Consider the following 16,265-nt stretch of genomic DNA (forward strand, 5'->3'; position numbering starts at 1 on the left):
TGCTTGACTTGCGAGTAGGAGATTAATAGGCTAACTGGCAAGTTAATCGGTCATTTAATCAATTAATCAGATGATTTATTGGTTTATCGGCTACTCGGTGACCCTACGAGTAGGGGTTAATCAGTAAGTTAACTAGTTAATCAGACGAATTGTTGAACAGGGGTTAAAACCATGGTCAAAATATAACCCTAAATACGATGTGACTAATAAATCAAGACGAAGGTAGTACGGCCTAAAACCTAAAACTATATGCTCTGTACCCATGACCCCTCTCACCACCGACCATGAGAGGTGACCGGCGGAGAAGAGCCGCTGGAGGACCACTGCGGAAGGCTACTCGCTGGCCGAGATCACTTTTCTTTCCTTCCTCTCCAAGAAAGAAAACAGGTTGTGTCATCACGTGGCCATTAGTTGTTACGTGCAACGCATGGATTTTACTATAGTCCCGACCTGCAAAAGGTAAGTACACGTACAAATTTTAGTTAGCCCTTATATATCTACCGACGGCTAGATATACAATTTCCATGCACGCCCTCGATCAAGAAGAACGAGATCATCACATCGATCGATCAGGAGGAGAAAATATAACCGAGATATAGGCGCCGAGATGCGTACTACACTAGAGTTGCGAGACCTTGTGCGCTTCTACCCGAAGCGTGGCAATCGCACGCTCGTCGACCGCGGCCTGCTGGTTTCGTACACCGGGGAGGACCGCACATGCACGCTGCTCCGCCTCGACGGCACGCTGGTGACCAAGAAGGTTGATGACATCGCCGTCGTCGACAGAAGCTCCATCCACGTCGGCCAGATGGTCGGGTCGGCGTCGGACGTCGGTGGCCAGATCGGCGTCGTCACCGGCTTCACCACCGATCTCCACCTCGTCCAGCTCAACGAACGTGGGGGCGCGACGAAGAACCAGATCCTGGGGGTGTCGCCGGCTGGCCTGCGACGCGTCAGAGCACTCAGCCTCGGCGACTACGTCTTGTCCGGATCATGGCTGGGCCGGGTGGTCGCCGTGCCTCTGGACGTCGACGTCTTGTTCCATGACGGCGCCGTCTGCAGGGTCACCCATCTGGAGTCCCAGAGGTTAAAATCGGCGACAAATAAACATGCCTATCATATCCCCGAGACGAACGTCGCCTTCTACCCGGGGGAGCGCGTCACTGCCAAGGACGGCTCCGCCACCGTCTTCAAAGGATCGCGATGGCTAAGCGGCCGCTGGAAGCCGGAGCACGAAATAGGCACGGTGGCCAACGTGGAGATGGCCGGCGTCTTCGTTTACTGGATCGCGTCGGCGCAACACGGCACCAAGCAACAGCTGGTCCAGGAGTCCGCTCCGCCGCCTTACCAGCAGCCCGACAGTCTCGCTTACCTCTGCTCTGCGCCCGATTGCAGCTGGCGGCTGGGCGACCGCTGCTTTCTTCTTAGTGATGAGCAGCAGCACATAAGTTCATTGCAGGCGCACTCGGCCCTGCTGCCCACCATGACCGTTGCCAACAGCAACACCACCGTCGACGTGCTGTGGCAGGACGGCACGCGGCAGTATGGGGCTAGATCAACGTCACTCAGCCCCTACGACTTCATCATGGAGCACGACTTCTTTCCTGGGCAGTGCGTTGTTTTTTTTTTTTTTTTGAGGGGTTGGGCAGTGCGTTGTTGACAACGCTCCTGGCCACACGATAGATGGTGTTGCCGGAGATGGCGTGGGTGCTGCCAATGGATCAACGAGGCGTGTCGGTGTTGTCAGAAGCCTGAATTCCAAGGACCAAACGGTGCACGTGTCGTGGTTCAAGGCGGCGTCGACGCGGCCCGACGGGGAGGCCAGCGGCTTGGAGGTCGAGTGTGACGATACCATGAGCGCGTATGATCTGGGCAGGGACCCTGACCACTCTGTTCTCCACGGAGACGTCGTTGTTCGTGTGCTATCAAGCGTCATCGAGAGCACACCAGCAGCGCAGCAAATACCACATGCCAAGAGCGCCTCCGCGGATCTGCCATGGGTCGGGCGCGTTGTTGACCTGAATGACGGCCACGTCCAAGTCAAGTGGAGTGACGGCAGCACGTCACTGGTAATATGGATGCATGACAAAGTTGCCATACACCTTCTGTTACAACTTGATTTAATGTGAACGATGGCACCTATCTCTAGTCGGCTTAAATATAGCTGCTTAATTTCCATGCGATGTTTCATGTGTTCCCCCATGAGATCAGTGTCGCCAACAAGGAGCACTACACACAACTGTACGCTGAAATGTATGGCTGGGAGTGGGACGAGGAGGAGGAGGACGACGACGATGTCGGTGCTCCTCCAGAGTTTGATGCTGCCAACGTGGTATCTACTAGCTATAAACATTATCTCATGCGTGCACCCTAACTTCTACTCCATGCATTAGCGTAGGAATGATGTGATAACGTTCAATTACAGGTCAATGGTCCACATGATCCAGCAGATGCTAGAAACATAGAAGGTGGTGACTGTTCTGTGAACGAACTAGATGGCCCTGCTGCAACCACGCAGAATGTGGAAGCGCCCACGCTTGTATCCACGGTTAGTCATGAGGACCCTAACGTTGGTGGCGCCGTCATGGAGGTTGGCCTTGCTGATCCAGTGGAAAGAAGCGATGCAAGTGTCGATGATAGCAATGACGACTCTGTCGATGATGTGGTGATCAAGGCCAAGGATGCCATTGGGGATGACGGCCCGTTTAAGTTCCCAAACTTCGACGTGCTGAAGAGTCCCCCGGATCATCATTACCTTGACACGGCGGATCAGGTTCATCTTTTATATCCTTTTCCCTTAGAGATAACAATAGAGGCCTATTAGCTGACTATATATTATTGCCATATCATCTATAGCTAATTTTATAGCCGACATGTGTGGCAACAGTTAGCTAGAGAGGCCAATTAGCTATAACTATGTACTATTTGGCTCATCTTACTCTCTCACAAAACTTCTTAGAGCTAGTGCTGCAGCTGATCTTAATCTACAACACGCCTAGCCTGGTTACAACATCTTATTATACTTGCTCTTACTTTCACTAATCTTTTCTCCTTTTCAAATGGCTTTAATTCTCCCAATATAGGGACACCTAGAAGCCAAGAAGGCACACTTTCCTTTGTTTTTTAGTTGGAAGAAGGCACAGTTTCCGCTTGCTACAAAAGATGATGAGCTTTAATTTTCTTTTCCTAAAGTTTTTGCAATAAACTTGGAGGTTTTTTAGATACATCATACTACATGATTTAAAGTGCAATATTAAGTTGATCCAGTAATTAGTATGGCTCAGCTAGGAGTTTGGCTCAAGGATGACTTAGTGATTTCCTATTAAACACTGTTGTTTGTCTCTAGTTCGGCTAGGAGTCTTCTCACGTGTTATCACTCCTAACAAGGACAATCCATCCTGCAGTATCGTGTATGATGCCACCGCCTCATTTAGGGATGCAAGTGTACGCGTCCTTTAGATCATTATTATAACCATGACATAATTGGTTAGTGTCAATACACCATAGTAGGGATTCCCTATAACGATATTCTAAATCATGCCGTGGTACAACAAACCGCAAATTGAACATACGTTAAGCAATGCTCTCTCTTTTGCCAAATGAACCATAGGGCAGCAGCGGCGGAAAGGAGTGGGTAAAAACAGTGCAGAAGGAGTGGAAGATACTACAGGACAACTTGTCAGGTGCGCGTGGCCTTCGCGTGTAACATATATGTGTCTCGGTATATTTTAGTAAGAGAAAAGTATGTTTTTCGTCCCTCAAGTTCTCAAAAAAGTAGAGACTTGGTCCCTCAAGATTTTTTTGGTATACATTTGGTCCTTCAAGTCTCAAAACCAGCTAATTTAAGTCCAAAACCAGATTTTGACCAGGTTTGACTGGATGAACAGTAAATTTGAAAAAAATTCAGTAATGGTTAAAAAAAACTGAATATTTCTGTCATGCAATATGTTTACATGCGCAAGGTGTGTGCCAAATTTCCTTGTCTTTGGACACTCGAGGCGCCCGTGGCAAAAAAGGAAACAAAAATCTACTCCCTATGAATAGTAAATTCAAAAAACATAGCAAAAAAATCAAAAAAAATCTGAATTTTTGGGGGGTTCAATATACTGGTGAGCGCAAGGCCCATGCAAATTGTTGGCATCTTTCAACATTCGAGGAACGTGGCAAAAAAACAAATTTTGGCTATTTTTTGTGAGTGAAATTTTGTTTTTTTTCACGAGCCCCTCGAATGTCCAAAGATGCCAAAAATTTGCACCCGCCTTGTGCACTCCAGTATATTGAACCCCCCAAAAATTCAGATTTTTAATATTTTTTGCTATTTTCGAATTTACTATTCATCGGGACGAGTGTCAAAAGACCAGGAACTTTGGCACGGACCTTACGCATGTAAGTATATTGCATGACAAAAAATTCAGATTTTTTTGAACTGTTTTTGAATTTACTGTTCATCCCGTCAAACCCGGTCAAAGTCTGGGCAGTCAAACCCTGTCAAACCTGGTCAAAATCTGGTTTTGGACTAAACTTAGCTGGTTTTGAGATATGAAGGACCAATTGTATACCAAAAAATTTTGAGGGACCAATTCTGTACTTTTTGGGAACTTGAGGGACGAAAAACATACTTTCCTCTTTTAGTAATGACTCAATGGATGAAATTGGCACGTCAATCTATATATGTATGCAGAGACAATCTATGTACGGGCGTTCGAGGACCATATAGACCTGCTCCGGGTGGCGATGGTGGGGGCGAGCGGAACGCCTTACCAGGATGGGCTCTTCTTCTTCGACCTGCAGCTACCGTTGTCCTACCCGAACGTGCCACCGCAGGTGTACTACCACTCCTTCGGTAACCGTCTGAACCCAAACTTGTATGCCTCTGGCACGGTGTGCCTCAGCCTGCTCAACACTTTCGATGGTGAGGGCACCGAGGTCTGGGTGCCAGGGACGTCGAGCCTCCTCCAGGTCGTCGTCTCCCTCCAGGCCCTCGTCCTCAACGACCAGCCCTACTACAACGAGGCCAACTACGAGCACCTCGTCGGCACGCCACAGGGCCACCGCCACGCATTGCCTTACAACGAGAACGCCTTCTTGCTCACTCTTCGGACCATGCTCCATCTGTTGCGCCGACCGCCGCGGGGCTTCGAGGGGTTCATTAGGGACCACTTCCGTCGACGCGGGAGATACATCCTTGCAACGTGTGAAGCATACCTGCAGGGATGCGTGCCCGCCGATCATGGGAGGATGGAGTTGTCGTGCTCCACCGGCTTAAGGATCGCGCTTGACAATGTCTTGCCCAGGCTCCGGGCAGCGTTCACGCAGCTTGGCGACGAAGGGAGCTACCAATGCACTGCCAGCAGTCATCAACATCCGACAAATATCCTCGTATGATATGACACGACTACCCGGGTCGGACCATTGGCGGCAGCGCTACTGCTGATGTATTGTCACTACGAGCACAGAAACTCTGAACTGTAACCAGTAGACAGCAACAGTTAGATTGTGGTGTCAACTATTGCTTCAACAAAAATATTTACTATTGATTATTGAACCTTTCATAGCTTTGGTGGAAATCTTTATTATTGAACCATTGTACAGCATGTTGATCTAAGCTATGCATAGGGCCGGTTCCATTACCACTGAAACGGCATACCGTTCCAGCAAAAAGTAAATGAAACCTAGATCTAAACGCTCATATTTTTTTACAGAGAGAGTAGTTCCCAGGTCACCCACAACATATTTGTAAAATTAACAAAGAATTTGAAGCATGTTGGATTTGTGAGACGTATCTGAAATGATTTAGATATTCCCTAAATAATACTTCCTTTGTTCACAAATATAAGATGTTTTGAATATTTTAATATGAACTACATACAGACTGAAACGAGTGAACAAACATAATTATACGTGTTTATATACATTCTACATCCAATTCAAAAAAAAAAGAACATCTTAAATTTGTGAACGGAGGGAGTAGATGTGAATGCAACTATCTTTTAATATGAAATAATTGAATGATTTTAAAGCAAATAAAAGTGACTATAATAATAATAATAATTTGAATAAAACATTCTTACCTTTTTTAAATATCATTAAAAAGAAGCTTGGTGAAAAAAAATACTTTGAAAGTTATCGAAATAAGCGGATTACCTTTTTAGAAGTGACAAAAGGATTGCCACTTTCATTAAATTAAGAAGCATGTTTTAGAGACCAAACATATAGAGGAGGCGTGACTCAAAATCCAAAAGTTTAATCTTCCAACATAATGTTACCCAAATGTTCTGGCCCCGCGATGCGGACACACGAGACCGATGACAGAGGGAGTTGATTGGTTATTGAAAGACACGGGAATTACACTCGTTGCAAATCTCCAAAATTACAACCATGGTGAGGGTGATCATCGCTTTGCCCCTACTCCACCCATGTTGTAGCAAGTGATCCCACCAAGATTTGATGCCACTGAACGTTGCGAATCTCCAAAACTACAAGCATGATGAGGGTGACCATCGCTTTGCCCCTACTCTACTCATATTGTAGCAAGTGATCCCATCAATATTTGACGCAAGAAGACGGATCGAAAGGGTAAAACCAATCTTTGACTATGTGCGAGACCCGCATGGAGTACCGACATTGAAAAATGTGTGAGCAGCCGACTCAAGGGTGCAATTACATAGGAGACATATTTAATTGAAAAATATGTGAGCCGCCGACTCAATGCTACAAAGACAAATGGAAAAGTTACAATTCAAACCAGTCATTTCTTATCCAGAGTTGTGTTTGGATGGCTATCAAGTCTGTATAAGAAACCAATTGAATTGTTACAATGTTATGTTGAGTATGCCTATCCTGAAACCTCTAACCATGATGATGAGTCTTTGGTGATGGCGGCAGAGCCTGAGTGTGGTGACCCTTATGTTGTTTGCGTTAAGCCTAAACGGACCTGGAAACGGAAGGTTTATCCAGTGTCGGCTGTGCGTAGAAGTGCTAGGATCCGTACCTCTAAAAAAAATCATGATGAAATATGAGAGGCATTTTTTGGAATAGCAGAGGTCTTAAAGACTTGGCTAAAAGAAGATTTCTAGCGGATGCTTCTCTTGAACATCATTTAGATTTTATTGCTTTGTCGGAGACTGGACGAGGCAATTTCACTCCACAATTTCTTAGCACTTTATCTGGGGGGTAGATTTTGACTGGCATTGCCTCCCTCCTCGAGGAAGATCCTGTGGGGTTCTACTTGGGGTTAAGTGTGAAACTTTGGAAGTTCGGAGTGTAGTTTTGGGAGAGTTTGCGGTAAAGTTTCGGGTCAGAACTAAAGCCGATGGATTTGATTGGGCTTTGGTGGCGGTCTATGGAGCCGCGCAACCAGAACTCAAGCCAGATTTCTTGGCCGATCTGGTCCGTGTATGCGGTAATGAGCAGCTACCCGTCTTAGTGGGTGGTGATTTCAACATTATTCGAATAAAGGAGGAAAAGAATAATGACAATTTTGACGGCAGATGGTCGTTTATGTTCAATACTATCATTGAAAGCTTGGATCTCAGAGAGATAGAGCTCTCGAGTAGGAAATTCACTTGGGCTAACTCGTTAGCGGTTCCGACTTTTGAGAAGCTTGACCGTGTTTTAGCTAGTGTCGAATGGGAACAGAAGTTTCCCCTAGTAACGGTGTAGGCGTTGACACGAGGTATCTCGGATCACACACCGCTACTAGTCGACTCGGGGGCTCAAACTCATGTGGGTAACAAGAATATTTTCTCGTTTGAACTTGCATGGTTTGAAAGAGAGGTTTTCCTTGAGTTGTTAGCTAGAGAGTGGGCTAAAGACTCGGGAGGAAGGTCACCCATTGAGCGGTGGCAGTGCAAGATTCATCATCTCCGAAGGTTCCTTCGTGGATGGGCCAAGCATACGCATGGGATATATAAGGTGGAGAAGGAAAGACTCCTCCTGCTTATTCACACCCTTGAGTTAAAAGTTGAAACCTCTATCTTAGATACCAGTGAGCTGGAGACTAAAATGGAGGCCGAGTTGCGGCTGAAAGTGAAGGAAATATGCCCTAGAGGCAATAATAAAGTTATTATTTATTTCCTTATAATCATGATAAATGTTTATTATTCATGCTAGAAGTGTATTTACCGGAAACATAATACATGTGTGAATACATAGACAAACAAAGTGTCACTAGTATGCCTCTACTTAACTAGCTCGTTAATCAAAGATGGTTATGTTTCCTAACCATGAACAATGAGTTGTTATTTGATTAACGAGGTCACATCATTAGCAGAATGATCTGATTGACATGACCCATTCCATTAGCTTAGCACCCGATCGTTTAGTATGTTGCTATTGCTTTCTTCATGACTTATACATGTTCCTATGACTATGAGATTATGCAACTCCCGTTTACCGGAGGAACACTTTGGGTACTACCAAACGTCACAACGTAACTGGGTGATTATAAAGGAGTACTACAGGTGTCTCCAATGGTCGATGTTGGGTTGGCGTATTTCGAGATTAGGATTTGTCACTCCGATTGTCGGAGAGGTATCTCTGGGCCATCTCGGTAATACACATCACATAAGCCTTGCAAGCATTACAACTAATATGTTAGTTGTGAGATGATGTATTACGGAACGAGTAAAGAGACTTGCCGGTAACGAGATTGAACTAGGTATTGGATACCGACGATCGAATCTCGGGCAAGTAACATACCGATGACAAAGGGAACAACGTATGTTGTTATGCGGTCTGACCGATAAAGATCTTCGTAGAATATGTAGGAGCCAATATGGGCATCCAGGTCCCGCTATTGGTTATTGACCAGAGACGTGTCTCGGTCATGTCTACATTGTTCTCGAACCCGTAGGGTCCGCACGCTTAAGGTTACGATGACAGTTATATTATGAGTTTATGCATTTTGATGTACCGAAGGTTGTTCGGAGTCCCGGATGTGATCACGGACATGACGAGGAGTCTCGAAATGGTCGAGACGTAAAGATTGATATATTGTAAGCCTATATTTGGATATCGGAAGTGTTCCGGGTGAAATCAGGATTTTACCGGAATACCGGGAGGGTTACCGGAACCCCCCGGGAGCTATTTGGGCCATAGTGGGCCTTAGTGGAAAAGATAAGGGGCTGCCCTAGATGGGCTGCGCGCCCCCACCTTCCCCTTGTCCTATTAGGACTAGGAGAGGTGGCCGTCCCCCTCCTCCTCTTTTCCCCTCCGAGGAATCCTAGTTGGACTAGGATTGGAGGGGGAATCCTACTCCCAGTGGGAGTAGGACTCTCCTGCGCCTCCCCCCCTTGGCCGGCCAGCCTCCCCTCCTCTCCTCCTTTATATACGGAGGCAGGGGCACCTCTAAACGCACAAGTTGACACAAGTTGATCCACGTGATCTATTCCTTAGCCGTGTGCGGTGCCCCCTGCCACCATATTCCTCGATAATACTGTAGCGGAGTTTAGGCGAAGCCCTGCTGCTGTAGTTCATCAAGATCGTCACCACGCCGTCGTGCTGACGAAACTCTTCCCCGACACTTTGCTGGATCGGAGTCTGGGGATCGTCATCGAGCTGAACGTGTGCTCGAACTCGGAGGTGCCGTAGTTTCGGTGCTTGATCGGTTGGATCGAGAAGACGTACGACTACTTCCTCTACGTCGTGTCATCGCTTCCGCAGTCGGTCTGCGTTGGGTACGTAGACAATACTCTCCCCTCGTTGCTATGTATCACATGATCTTGCGTGTGCGTAGGAAAATTTTGAAATTACTACGAAACCCTTCAGTGGCATCAGAGCCTAGGTTATTTATGTTGATGTAATATGCACGAGTAGAACACAAGTGAGTTGTGGACGATACAAGTCATACTGCCTACCAGCATGTCATACTTTGGTTCGGCGGTATTGTTGGACGAGACGACCCGGACCAACCTTACGCGTACGCTTACGCGAGACCGGTTCCCTCGACGTGCTTTGCACAGAGATGGCTTGCGGGCGACTGTCTCTCCAACTTTAGTTGAACCAAGTATGGCTACGCCCGGTCCTTGCGAAGGTTAAAACGGAGTCTATTTGACAAACTATCATTGTGGTTTTGATGCGTAGGTGAGATTGGTTCTTACTTAAGCCCGTAGCAGCCACGTAAAACATGCAACAACAAAGTAGAGGACGTCTAACTTGTTTTTGCAGGGCATGTTGTGATGTGATATGGTCAAGGCATGATGCTGAATTTTATTGTATGAGATGATCATGTTTTGTAACCGAGTTATCGGCAACTGGCAGGAGCCATATGGTTGTCGCTTTATTGTATGCAATGCAATCGCGATGTAATGCTTTACTTTATTACTAAACGGTAGTGATAGTCGTGGAAGCATAAGATTGGCGAGACGACAACGATGCTACGATGGAAATCAAGGTGTCGCGCCGGTGTCGATGGTGATCATGACGGTGCTTCGGAGATGGAGATCACAAGCACAAGATGATGATGGCCATATCATATCACTTATATTGATTGCATGTGATGTTTATCTTTTTATGCATCTTATCTTGCTTTGATTGACGGTAGCATTATAAGATGATCTCTCACTAAATTATCAAGAAGTGTTCTCCCTGAGTATGCACCGTTGCCAAAGTTCGTCGTGCCCAGACACCACGTGATGATCGGGTGTGATAAGCTCTACTTCCATCTACAACGGGTGCAAGCCAGTTTTTGCACACGCAGAATACTCAGGTTAAACTTGACGAGCCTAGCATATGCAGATATGGCCTCGGAACACGGAGACCGAAAGGTCGAGCGTGAATCATATAGTAGATATGATCAACATAACGATGTTCACCATTGAAAACTACTCCATCTCACGTGATGATCGGTCATGGTTTAGTTGATTTGGATCATGTAATCACTTAGAGGATTAGAGGGATGTCTATCTAAGTGGGAGTTCTTAAATAATATGATTAATTGAACTTAAATTTATCATGAACTTAGTATCTGATAGTATCTTGCTTGTTTATGTTGATTGTAGATAGATGGCTCGTGCTGTTGTTCCGTTGAATTTTAATGCGTTCCTTGAGAAAGCAAAGTTGAAAGATGATGGTAGCAATTACACGGACTGGGTCCGTAACTTGAGGATTATCCTCATTGCTGCACAGAAAAATTACGTCCTGGAAGCACCGCTGGGTGCCAGGCCTGCTGCTGGAGCAACACCAGATGTTATGAACGTCTGGCAGAGCAAAGCTGATGACTACTCGATAGTTCAGTGTGCCATGCTTTACGGCTTAGAATCGGGACTTCAACGACGTTTTGAACGTCATGGAGCATATGAGATGTTCCAGGAGTTGAAGTTAATATTTCAAGCAAATGCCCGAATTGAGAGATATGAAGTCTCCAATAAGTTCTATAGCTGCAAGATGGAGGAGAATAGTTCTGTCAGTGAGCATATACTCAAAATGTCTGGGTATAATAATCACTTGATTCAATTGGGAGTTAATCTTCCAGATGATTGCGTCATTGACAGAATTCTCCAATCACTGCCACCAAGCTACAAGAGCTTCGTGATGAACTATAATATGCAAGGGATGAACAAGACTATTCCCGAGATCTTCGCAATGCTGAAAGCTGCGGAGGTAGAAATCAAAAAGGAGCATCAAGTGTTGATGGTTAACAAAACCACTAGTTTCAAGAAAAAGGGCAAAGGAAAGAAGAAAGGGAACTTCAAGAAGAACAGCAAGCCAATTGCTGCTCAAGAGAAGAAACCCAAGTCTGGACCTAAGCCTGAAACTGAGTGCTTCTACTGCAACCAGACTGGTCACTGGAAGCCGAACTGTCCCAAGTATTTGGCGGATAAGAAGGATGGCAAGGTGAACAAAGGTATATGTGATATACATGTTATTGATGTGTACCTTACTAGAGCTCGCAGTAGCACGTGGGTATTTGATACTGGTTCTGTTGCTAATATTTGCAACTCGAAACAGGGACTACGGAATAAGCGGGCACTGGCAAAGGACGAGGTGACGATGCGCGTGGGAAACGGTTCCAAAGTCGATGTGATCGCAGTCGGCACGCTACCTCTACATCTACCTTCGGGATTAATATTAGACCTAAGTAATTGTTATTTGGTGCCAGCGTTGAGCATGAACATTATATCTGGATCTTGTTTAATGCGAGACGGTTATTCATTTAAATCAGAGAATAATGGTTGTTCTATTTATATGAGTAATATCTTTTATGGTCATGCACCCTTGAAGAGTGGTCTATTCTTATTGAATCTCGATAGTAGTAATACACATATTCATAATGTTGAAGCCAAAAGATGCAGAGTTGATAATGAAAGTGCAACTTATTTGTGGCACTGTCGTTTAGGTCATATCGGTATAAAGCGCATGAAGAAACTCCATGCTGATGGACTTTTGGAACCACTTGATTATGAATCACTTGGTACTTGCGAACCGTGCCTCATGGGCAAGATGACTAAAACACCGTTCTCCGGTACTATGGAGAGAGCAACAGATTTGTTGGAAATCATACATACCGATGTATGTGGCCCGATGAATATTGAGGCTCGTGGCGGATATCGTTATTTTCTCACCTTCACAGATGATTTAAGCAGATATGGGTATATCTACTTAATAAAACATAAGTCTGAAACATTTGAAAAGTTCAAAGAATTTCAGAGTGAAGTTGAAAATCATCGTAACAAGAAAATAAAGTTTCTACGATCTGATCGTGAAGGAGAATATTTGAGTTACGAGTTTGGTGTACATTTGAAAAACTGTGGAATAGTTTCGCAACTCACGCCACCCGGAACACCACAGCGTAATGGTGTGTCCGAACGTCGTAATCGTACTTTACTAGATATGGTGCGATCTATGATGTCTCTTACTGATTTACCGCTATCATTTTGGGGATATGCTTTAGAGACGGCCGCATTCACGTTAAATAGGGCACCATCAAAATCCGTTGAGACGACGCCTTATGAACTGTGGTTTGGCAAGAAACCAAAGTTGTCGTTTCTTAAAGTTTGGGGCTGCGATGCTTATGTGAAAAAGCTTCAACCTGATAAGCTCGAACCCAAATTGGAGAAATGTGTCTTCATAGGATACCCAAAGGAAACTGTTGGGTACACCTTCTATCACAGATCCGAAGGCAAGACATTCGTTGCTAAGAATGGATCATTTCTAGAGAAGGAGTTTCTCTCGAAAGAAGTGAGTGGGAGGAAAGTAGAACTTGACGAGGTAACTGTACCTGCTCCTTTACTGGAAAGTAGTTCATCACAGAAAACTGTTTCAGTGACACCTACACCAGTTAGTGAGGAAGCCAATGATAATGATCATGAAACTTCAGATCAAGATACTACTGAACCTCGTAGATCAACCAGGGTAAGATCCGCACCAGAGTGGTACGGTAATCCTGTTCTGGAGGTCATGCTACTAGATCATGATGAACCTACGAACTATGAAGAAGCGATGGTGAGCCCAGATTCCGCAAAGTGGCTTGAAGCCATGAAATCTGAGATGGGATCCATGTATGAGAACAAAGTATGGACTTTGGTTGACTTGCCCGATGATCGGCAAGCAATTGAGAATAAATGGATCTTTAAGAAGAAGACTGACGCTGATGGTAATGTTACTGTCTACAAAGCTCGACTTGTCGCAAAAGGTTTTCGGCAAGTTCAAGGGATTGACTACGATGAGACCTTCTCACCCGTAGCGATGCTTAAGTCCGTCCGAATCATGTTAGCAATTGCCGCATTTTATGATTATGAAATTTGGCAGATGGATGTCAAAACTGCATTCCTGAATGGATTTCTGGAAGAAGAGTTGTATATGATGCAACCAGAAGGTTTTGTCGATCCAAAGGGAGCTAACAAAGTGTGCAAGCTCCAGCGATCCATTTATGGACTGGTGCAAGCCTCTCGGAGTTGGAATAAACGTTTTCATAGTGTGATCAAAGCATTTGGTTTTATACAGACTTTCGGAGAAGCCTGTATTTACAAGAAAGTGAGTGGGAGCTCTGTAGCATTTCTGATATTATATGTGGATGACATATTACTAATTGGAAATGACATAGAATTTCTGGATAGCATAAAGGGATACTTGAATAAAAGTTTTTCAATGAAAGACCTCGGTGAAGCTGCTTACATATTAGGCATTAAGATCAATAGAGATAGATCAAGACGCTTAATTGGACTTTCACAAAGCACATACCTTGACAAAATTTTGAAGAAATTCAAAATGGATCAAGCAAAGAAAGGATTCTTGCCTGTATTACAAGGTGTGAAATTGAGTAAGACTCAATGCCCGACCACTGCAGAAGATAGAAAGAATATGAAAGATGTTCCCTATGCATCAGCCATTGGCTCTATCATGTATGCAATGCTGTGTACCAGACCTGATGTGTGCCTTGCTATAAGTTTAGCAGGGAGGTACCAAAGTAATCCAGGAGTGGATCACTGGACAGCGGTCAAGAACATCCTGAAATACCTGAAAAGGACTAAGGATATGTTTCTCGTATATGGAGGTGACAAAGAGCTCACCGTAAAAGGTTACGTTGATGCAAGCTTTGACACTGATCCGGACGATTCTAAATCGCAAACCGGATACGTGTTTACATTAAACGGTGGAGCTGTCAGTTGGTGCAGTTCTAAACAAAGCGTTGTAGCGGGATCTACATATGAAGCGGAATACATAGCTGCTTCGGAAGCAGCAAATGAAGGAGTCTGGATGAAGGAGTTCATATCCGATCTAGGTGTCATACCTAGTGCATCGGGTCCAATGAAAATCTTTTGTGACAATACTGGTGCAATTGCCTTGGCAAAGGAATCCAGATTTCACAAAAGGACCAAACACATCAAGAGATGCTTCAACTCCATCCGGGATCTAGTCCAGGTGGGAGACATAGAGATTTGCAAGATACATACGGATCTGAATGTTGCAGACACATTGACTAAACCTCTTCCACGAGCAAAACATGATCAGCACCAAGGCTCCATGGGTGTTAGAATCATTACAGTGTAATCTAGATTATTGACTCTAGTGCAAGTGGGAGACTGAAGGAAATATGCCCTAGAGGCAATAATAAAGTTATTATTTATTTCCTTATAATCATGATAAATGTTTATTATTCATGCTAGAAGTGTATTTACCGGAAACATAATACATGTGTGAATACATAGACAAACAAAGTGTCACTAGTATGCCTCTACTTAACTAGCTCGTTAATCAAAGATGGTTATGTTTCCTAACCATGAACAATGAGTTGTTATTTGATTAACGAGGTCACATCATTAGCAGAATGATCTGATTGACATGACCCATTCCATTAGCTTAGCACCCGATCGTTTAGTATGTTGCTATTGCTTTCTTCATGACTTATACATGTTCCTATGACTATGAGATTATGCAACTCCCGTTTACCGGAGGAACACTTTGGGTACTACCAAACGTCACAACGTAACTGGGTGATTATAAAGGAGTACTACAGGTGTCTCCAATGGTCGATGTTGGGTTGGCGTATTTCGAGATTAGGATTTGTCACTCCGATTGTCGGAGAGGTATCTCTGGGCCATCTCGGTAATACACATCACATAAGCCTTGCAAGCATTACAACTAATATGTTAGTTGTGAGATGATGTATTACGGAACGAGTAAAGAGACTTGCCGGTAACGAGATTGAACTAGGTATTGGATACCGACGATCGAATCTCGGGCAAGTAACATACCGATGACAAAGGGAACAACGTATGTTGTTATGCGGTCTGACCGATAAAGATCTTCGTAGAATATGTAGGAGCCAATATGGGCATCCAGGTCCCGCTATTGGTTATTGACCAGAGACGTGTCTCGGTCATGTCTACATTGTTCTCGAACCCGTAGGGTCCGCACGCTTAAGGTTACGATGACAGTTATATTATGAGTTTATGCATTTTGATGTACCGAAGGTTGTTCGGAGTCCCGGATGTGATCACGGACATGACGAGGAGTCTCGAAATGGTCGAGACGTAAAGATTGATATATTGGAAGCCTATATTTGGATATCGGAAGTGTTCCGGGTGAAATCAGGATTTTACCGGAATACCGGGAGGGTTACCGGAACCCCCCGGGAGCTATTTGGGTCATAGTGGGCCTTAGTGGAAAAGAGAAGGGGCTGCCCTAGATGGGCTGCGTGCCCCCCCTTCCCCTAGTCCTATTAGGACTAGGAGAGGTGGCCGGCCCCTCCTCCTCTTTTCCCCTCCGAGGAATCCTAGTTGGACTAGGATTGGAGGGGCAATCCTACTCCCAGTGGGAGTAGG

The 16,265-nt window shown here is 44.9% G+C and overlaps 1 protein-coding gene across 1 annotated transcript; it reads left to right on the top strand.

Moving 5' to 3' along the window:
- The first annotated feature begins 543 nt into the window (after window positions 1-543).
- LOC123090230 (probable ubiquitin-conjugating enzyme E2 23) lies at window positions 544-5,385 on the top strand. Its single transcript, XM_044511634.1, has 7 exons — window positions 544-1,063; window positions 1,130-1,615; window positions 1,650-2,073; window positions 2,196-2,332; window positions 2,426-2,773; window positions 3,611-3,683; window positions 4,682-5,385. Exons 1-7 carry the CDS (start codon window positions 608-610, stop codon window positions 5,383-5,385), a joined length of 2,628 nt encoding a protein of 875 aa, XP_044367569.1. The 5' UTR covers window positions 544-607.
- Window positions 5,386-16,265: the final 10,880 nt, after the last annotated feature.

This window comes from Triticum aestivum, chromosome 4B (assembly GCF_018294505.1).
Source record: "Triticum aestivum cultivar Chinese Spring chromosome 4B, IWGSC CS RefSeq v2.1, whole genome shotgun sequence".
Lineage (NCBI taxonomy): Eukaryota > Viridiplantae > Streptophyta > Magnoliopsida > Poales > Poaceae > Triticum > Triticum aestivum.